Genomic DNA, 9,036 nt, shown 5'->3' with positions numbered 1-9,036 from the left:
AAGGCCGGACAGCAGCCAAGATGGGGAGAGAAGGTAGACCGCGTTCACGGCCAGCTGGAGTTGTGCCTAAAGCTTTGGGGGCTGGTGGAGCTCCACCAACACCCCATCTGCCTTGGGAAACAGGAGGAGGATGGAGTAGAGCTTCACTGAGCCTCAAGCGGCCCTTCTAGTCCACCTCCGGGCACCCCCAAAACAAGCAGGGCAAATTACACAAGACCCCGTAAAAATGAACACCCCCCCACACACATACACACACACATAAAGTTTGTTTCCTGTGGCATTTAAATTAATCTGGTTGGTCCATAGAAAATAAGTATGTATATTTGGTTTCTCCTATGTACATATATATATAGATTTATTTATAAAACCCGCCCCCCACCCCTAAGGCGGGAGGAGCTGGGGCAAGTAGAAGAGGTGGAAAAGGGGCCCAGAAAAAGTGGAGGGGTGGAGAGGCATGGCTGGAAAAGGAGGGAAGAGGGTCCCTTTCCTCAAGTTAAGGGGGGCACAGGAGCTCCGTTGACAGTCATCTTGCGCCCCCTGCTGGTGGAAGATGGTGTCTGCAGGCAGTTCGAGGTACCCCCGTTGGCAGCTGTGGTGGGCCCACTGGCTGTCGCAGGGGGAGTAGGGGAGGTAGGGTGGGTGGCTGGGGGCCCGTGGGAGCTGGGAGAGCCATGGCAGGGGGTGGCTGGGCTGGGAAGGGAGGAGGAGGTGGCTGGCAGGGTGGCAGGGCTGGGAGCCTTGTCGCTGACTGACTCACACTCAGATGCCCCGCTGGTGTTGGTGCCCTCCGAGGGGGTGGGTGCTGTGGGCAAGGTGAGCCTCTTGCAGGCCGGCTGGACCCGATACTTGAGGGGGAGAGGGCCATTCTGCAGGGAGCGGGGCAGAGAGGCAGTGAAGGGGAGGGTATCGGGAGAAAGAGGCTACCCAGGCAGCTACCCAACCCTCACCCCACAGTGCCCAGAGGGAGGAAAGGTGTCCAGGCCTGGGAGAAGAGAGGGTAGGCTAACGAGCCTGACCAAGGAAGGCCAGAGACCCAGGGGCACACGGAGACCCAGAGAGGCAGGCAGAACGTGCAAAGCCAGAGACTGGAGAGGGGAGAGGCTGGAAAGCGGGAAGCGGTATCTGTTCCTCCCCAGCCCCCCGACCCTCCTTTCTGGCCCACATCAGGGCCTGTGATCTGCCAAAGGGTCCTCTTCTCCTTTAGAGAGTGGCAGGCCACCCTGGACATCCCCAGCTCATGGGACAAGGCATGAACTGTGATTACTGGTCACTGTGTGGTCACGGTGGCCAGCGATCAAGATCAGACCGTGCAGGGTCCCCCTCCGGCCCTGTCCACACCCTGCACCACCCCGCCCAGCTCACCCGCCGCCAGGGATAGATGTAGGCTATATCCATGAGAGTGTAGTATTCCTTCAGTGGCTCATCTTCGTACAGAACTTCCACCTGGGAGAGGAAACGCAGGACACCGTGACCCCAGTCAGGTTCAAGGCTCCAGCCATTTGGCAAAGAGGCTCCTGGCTAGGGGTGGGAGGTGGGGCCAGGGGGAGGAGGCATGGGCAGGCGTCCCCTTAGGACTTTGGGGCTTCACTCTGGGTTTGACTTCCCAATCAGGGTTGGGAGCAGAACTCCAGACCAGCAGATGGAGAAGGATCCAGAGAAGATATCCGCATCATTAACACCTCCTGCCTCCAGCCGTCCGCACAGTTCTCTGAACCCCTCAGTCTCTGGCAGGTCCTCCAGGGACAAAGTAGGGGCAAAGAAAAAGCCCAGGGGAGAAAGACCTCGCAGAGCACTGGCTCTCGCCAGGCTGCAGCGGAAAGGCCCTGGACGCTTTGAAAAAAAACTCCATGCTCGGATCTCACCAGACTTTCTGATTTAATTGGTATGACAGGAGTCAGGGTGTCAAGCTTCCCATGTGATTCTGATCCGCAGCAAAGTTTGGGATCTGCTGTCCTAGAGCCTTGATACCCAAAGTTTGGTACACAGACTGGTAGCACTGGCAGCACCTGGGACCTTGCTAGGAATGCAGAACCTATCTACACTTCAACAAGATCTGTAGAGAATCGGTGACGTATTCAAATTTGAAAAGTGCCATCCAGTCTCATTTCAGACTGGCCTTCCTTCAGGCAGCTGGCCCCAGCGAGACCCTGTACTGCTGCACACATACCTCTACCACACACACACTCTCTCTCTCTCTCTCTCTCTCTGTCTTGGTCCCACGCACCTCTGCACACTGGCTTCAACAGACAAAGACTACACCGCCCTAACCTTGGCTTCAATTACCCTTCTACTCAGCTCAGTTACACAACCGCGCAGGTCCTTGCTGTCACCCAGCCGGCTCAGAACAGTGCCTGGGATGCACAGATTGTCAGATGCAGCCCTACGCCGGGCACTCGGTTTCTGAAAGGGCCCAGGGGCTCACCTTGTACTTGCTGGGCACGTCCATCTTGTTGCGAAGAAACTTGGCGAGATGCATGACGGTCATGGCCGCTGGGCATTGCAGGAATCGGACCCCTGTCTGCTGGGGGAGAAGCGCCCGAGGGCTGGGGTGCACCCGGGCACTCTCTGCCACCCCGCAGCCAGCCCTTAGGCAGGTCCCCAGCACTTACCTTCTCTTTGTCCCCATCCCCATTCTCCAGAGGACCTTTCTTTTCCTCCCGGTCCCTGGGGAAAGAGAAACAATGAAGCTAGGGAGACCTTGAAGCAGGCAGGACCCCAGAAGACCTTCCCAGAGACACCTTCTCTGGCTAGAGGAAGGGGGCCAGGATGGGAGAAAGGGGAGACCCCGCCTAGGACCCCCAAAACCAGGTGTGGGTCAGACTTGCCTGACACCTTCATAGAACTCGATGGAGAGGCTGACGATCTCGCTGTCACTCAGAGCTCCCTTCTCCTGCTCCAGGACCTCACCACGGTCCTCGTTGGAGCCATTGGGGACTGCGGAAGGAGAGGGGTCTGAGGGGCTGGCCTAGGACGGGGAAAGGTGCCCCACCAAGGACCGTGGAGTCTCGGAGCTGCCATCCTCTGACCTGGGGCGGGGATGCAGTGAAATGCGCCAGGCAGACACCCCGGGGCACCCAGCCCACGTGCCTGGGGCAGCGCCGCACGCTCGTGTGAATGGATAAGCAAACACACTCACCTTCAGTCAGGGGGTACGCTGCATAGAAATCCCGCCGTCGTTTCATCTCATCTGGAAGAGGAAAGCGGGGTAAGGAATGAGGAGGGAGCAGCGGGCAGGGGAGGGGGCGGAGGGGAGGAAGCAGGCAGGATGAAGCATGTGTAGATAGATACCTTTAAAGAGCCCAGGGACCAGTTTATAGACGATGTCTTGGAGGGTTTTGTCAGATCTGGAAAAAGCAGAGTCCTGTCGGCAACCAACTCACGCTGATCTCCCCAGCCAAGAAGCCTTGTTCCCACCTCCCCTCCTTGGATCCGGGGCCCAGGCACCAGGGTCCCTGCAGGCATGGTCTTTACCCTTCTAGTACTTCTCAGCCTAGACAAGCCGGACACAAGACAGAGGGAGGGGAGGGGCCCTGCGCCGACGCCCTGTGCTTCTCCCCCACCTGCCGCCTTGGCTGTAGGACGCAAGGAGGGCTGAGGGGCAGAGGGCGGCTGACCCAGAGAATCGGCATGGGCGGGAGGGACAGCGCCGGGCGCACCTGATGCTCAGCAGCGGCCTGGTTTTATGCACCTGCACGTCACACATGGGGCAGTACTTGTTGGTCTCCAGGTAGCGCACGATGCAGGTTTTGCAGACTGGAGGGGGGAGGAGGCAGGCAGTGGAGAAAGAAAGGAGAGTGAGAGCCCCCTTCATAATCCAGGACCAGCCCCTCACAGCCTCTGCTCCGATCCAGGCATCCCTTCCCTCCACCTTGTCCCCACACTTCAACCCGTTTAAAGGCTCGACGTGGTCCTGTTCTGCACGGATGGCAACAGCCCGTCGCTCTGCCCTCCCCAGGCAGTGCCCCTCCAACCCGGCCAAAGACGGGCCATCCTGAGCAGCAGCCCGCCGGCCCAACTCACAGGAATGCAAGCACTCCACGATGGTAGTGGCGTCGATGAAGTACCCCCCACAGAGGGCACACATGAGGTGAGGGTTCAGCTCTGTGATTTTGATCCGTGTGGTCCGATGCATGATGCCGGGGTGGTGGGCAGGGGGCCTGGGGAGCGTCACCCTGAGAAATGAAAGTGGATTCAGAAACTGCAGTGAGCCAAGAGCCCCGCCCACAGTCCACGCCGCCCAAGTGTGTCCCCAGGCCCAAGGCTCTTGCTCTCTGCCTCCGAGGCCAGACTGGCTACATGTGTGGGGCCGGCTCTTTCTGGCCCCTCTGGGTATTCCCCTGGTGCGGGGGCTTCTGGGGACTCATGTGACCTTGACCGACAACATCAGGTTCCATCTCAAATGCGAGAGCAAAGACTGAGGTGAGACCAACCCTCCAGAGGGTACGGGTACAGGGAGGCAGGAAAATGGAAGAGAACAGAGTTTTAAAAAAATATCCCTGATCCCAATCCGTATTCACCTCAGTGAATGCTAGGAGCCGAGGAAACTTAGAGCCCCCTCTACTCCGTCGCAAGGCTCCTACCCCGGTCTTTCTACTCCATCCTACCCTTCGTCCACCCTGTCACTCTTCCCCCAGGAAGGCAGCCCTGGAAACACCGTGGGCACGGGCCACCCTAAGTTTAGAGGGAGCACCCCACCACTCATCCTCCTGGCTTTGCGCCCAGCCTGGGCCCGGAGTAGCTCCCCGGAAATCCACCATACGCTGCCCACGCAGGTTCCAGGCCTGGTGCTCAGGCAGGAAATAGGGGGGCGGTCTTTACATGCCCAAAGTTGGGGACGTGCAGCTCCGGCCTGACCCCAGCCCCGGACCCTGCAGGACACGGCAAAGAGCCTGGGCAACAAAAAAGACCGCTCTTGCCCCTTCCGCACAGTCCCCGCTGGATGGCCCACTGTACAAGTCCCCTGGTCATCCCTCCGAGGCACACACAGCAACTTCCCCACGTGGGCACTGCCGCCACTCCCTCTGCCTGTCCACAAGCTGTCCAGTGCCAACACCCCAGGCTCTCAGAGATATGCCTGCCCCAGCTGGGCAGAAAGTTCTCTCTGTAGCAGCCCCGAGCACCCAGCCAGGCCTTGGCAGGGACCGGGGAGGTCAGGCAGAGCTCAATTCTGGATTGGCTGATACGCTTAACTTCTTGGTATAAAAATCAAACCTGCACCTCAAAGGGGAGGCCCCTCCCTCCCTCCTCTTTCCCAGAGTAAAAGCCCAAGGGGCGGGGCTTGGGAGGGCGGCCAAGCCCCCAAGACCCCTTCACAACATACCCCCTTCTCTCCTTTCCAGAAAGATTTCTAAAGCCACCATATTGGGTTTTCTAGGACCAGAAATTCACAGCCAGGATCAACAGTTTCTATAGAGACCCCAGGATGTTTGGCCAGGACCCAAACAGCCAACAGAGGACGCCCAGAGACCCGAAGAGATGGAGAGACACAAAGGCCACATGAGGGAGAGACACCAAGTCTGCAGGGCAGACAGAGGGGAACAAGCAAGCCCAGGGAGCCCGTGGAGACCCAGTGGCCGGGACGTGCAGACTTGGCCTAAGGAAAGAAAGGGGTCCCTGTCCCAAGGAGGGCGGCCTAGGCCAGCCTCCCTGCAAGGGCTCCCCCTTAACAACTATGCAGGCGGCTTGCTGGCTACTCCACTGTTTGGTCGTTTCCATAGTAACCCCGTCCCTGGCAAGATGCCCAAATATTATTACAACCATCCAGGAAGAGAGCAAACTCCAAGTGGCTGTCTTGCTGAGCGTGCGTAATATCCACTGGATGTGTATGTGACATCCGGGCCTCCAAAACTACTTTGTGTGACCGCGTGTCCTGTGTGTGTGTGTGTGTGTGTGCATGAACCTATGCGTGCACGCATAGACAGATTCGGATCGATGCTGGGTGCCCAGGTTGCGACTGGCGCATCTCACTCTCGGCTCTGTCTCTTCCTCTCACACGCGCGCGTGCACACACATACACACACACACACACACACACAAGCATCGCATGTACGTACACACAAACACACAGGCGCTTCCCACTGCCTCAGTCGCCTCAATCACACCGGCCAGGTTTTCCAAACAGACACCTGCTCTTAAGAACTCCCAATGCAGTTCCCTGCCAGGTAGACCGCAGCCTTAACACACAGGAATTCCTAGGCAAGTGGCCGTGACCTTTACCCTCTCACTTCCGTGAGCATTTGTGAGCATTCAGACCAAGATTATCCCTCGTGCTCCTTTCTAGATGCACGGGGAAAGGTAGGCCGTGGAGCTGACTGCACGTAAATATTCCTCCTCCTCTGCTGTAAGAGCAGGCCCCCTTGACGCACTCTGGGCTCCCCCCACCTTGTCCCCAGGGGCCTCAGCCTGTTACCTCTGGGGCTGGGGGTGGGGAGAAGCACGGATTGGTTCCTCACCTGATTGCCATGGTTACCTGCAGGGCCCAGCCAGCAGGTGCCAAGAACAACTGTAAACAGGAGCTGGGTTCCCCCACTGTACGGCCCCCCCCCATGCCAAGGCCTCAGGGCCCCACACCTGACCCCCAGTTCCTCCCGGCTGCCAACTGGCGGGTGCACTTCGGGAAGGAGAGGGAAGAGGGGTGCCAGAGGCCAGACCTCTAGCTGTCATCACTCTAGGGAAGAGTTCGGGAGAAGGGAAATAGCCTGAGGTGGCCTTAACAGGTCAGTCCCACCGACACCACCACAGTGGACCTGTGCGCCATCCCCCAAGCCCAACTGCAGCCAAGCCCTTCAACAGCTTTTGTCCCCAAACCACTGTCTTTGCAAGGGTATGAAGGCTGGGCGGCCCATCCTGGCCCCAGGGGCTCTGGGTCATAGCGGCAAGAAAGGAGCCTGGGTCAGCACCCAGCGCGAGCTCCTCCTTCCATTCAAGCCTGACATTGGTCTTTCCTCTTCCTCAAAGCCCCTACTAATTAGAGACACACACACACCCCCCATCTCGCCATTCTAGCCAGTCTTTTTCTGGAAGCTCTCTGCATTTGGGGCTCTCTCGGGGGTTTTTTGTTTTTGTTTTCATTTTCTTCTGCAAAACAGGCCGTCTTTGAGAACCCAGAGGCCCTTGCTCTTTCAGATAACCCACGACAGCATTCTCTGCTCTGCCTTTCCTGCCCATGAAATTAGCCCCACTCCCCACTAGAAAATCACCAGGTCCTGGGAAGAGTCTCTCAAGGTCACATCCAGACACCTAGAACTGCGGAAGTAGAAGGGCTCTGAGAAGGCGTCTTGTCCAATTCTTTCGTTTTCCAGATGAAGAAATGCAGAAAGAAGTGACTTAGCTAAGGCCCCGCAGTAACACACTGGCCGTCCTCAGAGTAGAAACTGCCTGTGCTCCCATTCCGGTGCTCTTTCCACACTGGCACCCAGACCAGGCTCTGCTCTCCTCTAAGAAACCAACAAGCCTGGCCTGACTCCCCAGCCAGGCAGGTGGAAGGCAGAAGGACTCCGGGTTCCTTATAGGTGAGCCTTCTGGGAGAGGTCAGAGTCTGGCCCAAATATGACCATGAGCACACATTCTCACTTTGAAGCAGGAAGAGGGACAAACAAAGACAAAGATCAAACAAAGACCAAACCCAAAATATACAACCAGAGCTACACACTGCCGAATACACACAGATGCACACAAAGCCAGACACACCCCCTCCATCTCTCTCACACAACACACAAGACCAGACAGACACCACACACACACACACACACACACACACACACACACACACACACCGGGCCAGACACACCCCATCACACCCAGAGCCAGACCAGAGCCAGGCCCACACTTGCTGGATGCACAGGCCACCCCCAGCCACCCCATCCCTGCCTGAAAGCAGAGCTGGCAATATACACTAACCTTTCGTGTATCCCCCATCCACCCAGGGTAAATTATAACGTAAGTCTTCCAGCAACAAAGGCAGTGCAGCTCCTGACCTCCACTCCGGGGGCCAGAGGCTGGAGGAGTAGGGTGGGCATCTGACCTGCACAAAGATGTAGCCTCTTCCTGTCCAGGCTCTCCCCATTCCCATGGCAACAGCTCCATCCACCAAGATCTCTCAGGCAAGGCCAGGGGCAGCAGAGAGTCCCCCCCCCACCTTCCTGCCCACCCCCAAAGACTCCAATTTGAACCCCACTCAAGCCACGCAGGTCGGATGCTGAGTTCCAGGTCTCACCTGGGGTCTGTTTCCCGCCGCATTCCAAAGACAGCTCTAAGGCCACAACCCCCAACTCCAAACCAGGGAGCCCCTGGGAAAACCTCCGCGCGCAAAAGCGGCAACAGAGCTGGCTTTATGCTCCTTCTCCAAGGACTAACACCTTGGAACGGAGTGGAGACGGGAGGAAGGAGACGGGAGGAAGGAGAGAAATTAGGAGTTTCAGGAACAGATACAAACTGCAAGAGGCCCAGAGAAGGAGGCATCAGAGGAGAGCGGGAGACAACCGGGAGACAACCCTGGACTCCCCCCACCCCGCCCCCANAAGAGACAAAGACCAGGGAGAAGCACGGGGTAACACTTCCCACAATATTTACAGGCAAATTCACCCCCCCCCTCCTTCCCCACCTCAAGTCATCCGGAGCAATTCTGGGCAGATGGGGGCAGTGGGGGAGGGGGAGAGGCATGCCTGGGCCCAGGGTGGAGACAGGAGGGGCAGGGGTGTCTGCTGGCCGAGAGGTCCCACCCCCTCAGAGCTAGAGGAAGGAGGGCCAGGGGAGGGAGGGGGCAGCCGGGCTCCCCGGTGGAAGAGGGGCCAGTCTGTCGGCCCCCTCCTGCCTTCGCTGGCGATGGGAAATATCGCGATAACTCCCCCCCCCGCCCCCACGCATCTCCCTTCTACTCCCTCCTCCCGGGCTTCCCCCGGAGCCTGGGTCAGAGGATCAGGGACCTCAGTTACCGGGTGGCCGTTTCCTACCTTCCCTAGAGTCAAACTTTCGGCGGGGCCCAAGGAGGGGTGTTCTGGAGAGAGAGGCTCTGCCGGGGTCGTTCGGGGAGGGGGC

General features: G+C 58.3%; 1 protein-coding gene across 3 annotated transcripts; it reads right to left on the bottom strand.

Annotated features, from left to right (window-relative positions):
- Window positions 1-264: 264 nt before the first annotated feature.
- On the bottom strand, window positions 265-4,190 carry PCGF2 (polycomb group ring finger 2). 3 transcript variants are annotated; one of them, XM_077779270.1, is made up of 10 exons: window positions 4,021-4,172; window positions 3,657-3,753; window positions 3,289-3,344; window positions 3,137-3,187; window positions 2,826-2,934; window positions 2,610-2,664; window positions 2,423-2,521; window positions 1,363-1,443; window positions 758-866; window positions 265-557 (listed from the first exon to the last, which is right to left on the bottom strand). In XM_077779270.1, exons 1-10 carry the CDS (start codon window positions 4,130-4,132, stop codon window positions 382-384), a joined length of 945 nt encoding a protein of 314 aa, XP_077635396.1. In that variant the 5' UTR covers window positions 4,133-4,172; the 3' UTR covers window positions 265-381. The 3 variants fall into 3 exon arrangements, with proteins under 3 accessions (XP_077635396.1, XP_077635395.1, XP_077635394.1); XM_077779269.1 differs by having other exon boundaries at window positions 300-866; window positions 4,021-4,190; XM_077779268.1 differs by having other exon boundaries at window positions 300-866; window positions 2,423-2,518.
- Between the last annotated feature and the right edge of the window lie 4,846 nt (window positions 4,191-9,036).

This window comes from Crocuta crocuta, unplaced genomic scaffold (genome assembly GCF_008692635.1).
Source record: "Crocuta crocuta isolate KB4526 unplaced genomic scaffold, BGI_CrCroc_1.0 scaffold68, whole genome shotgun sequence".
NCBI classification, from domain to species: Eukaryota; Metazoa; Chordata; class Mammalia; order Carnivora; family Hyaenidae; genus Crocuta; species Crocuta crocuta.
This window is presented reverse-complemented; position numbering and strand designations above follow the sequence as displayed.

Excerpts from the sequence above, each read along its gene's own strand:
- PCGF2 (XM_077779269.1), bottom strand. The coding sequence starts at position 4,132 with ATGCATCGGACCACACGGATCAAAATCACAGAGCTGAACCCTCACCTC. Across the intron at positions 3,188-3,288 it reads GGTCCCTGGGCTCTTTAAAG|ATGAGATGAAACGACGGCGG; the intron begins GTATCTATCTAC and ends TTCCTCTTCCAG. Across the intron at positions 867-1,362 it reads ACATCTATCCCTGGCGGCGG|AATGGCCCTCTCCCCCTCAA; the intron begins GTGAGCTGGGCG and ends CGCTCCCTGCAG.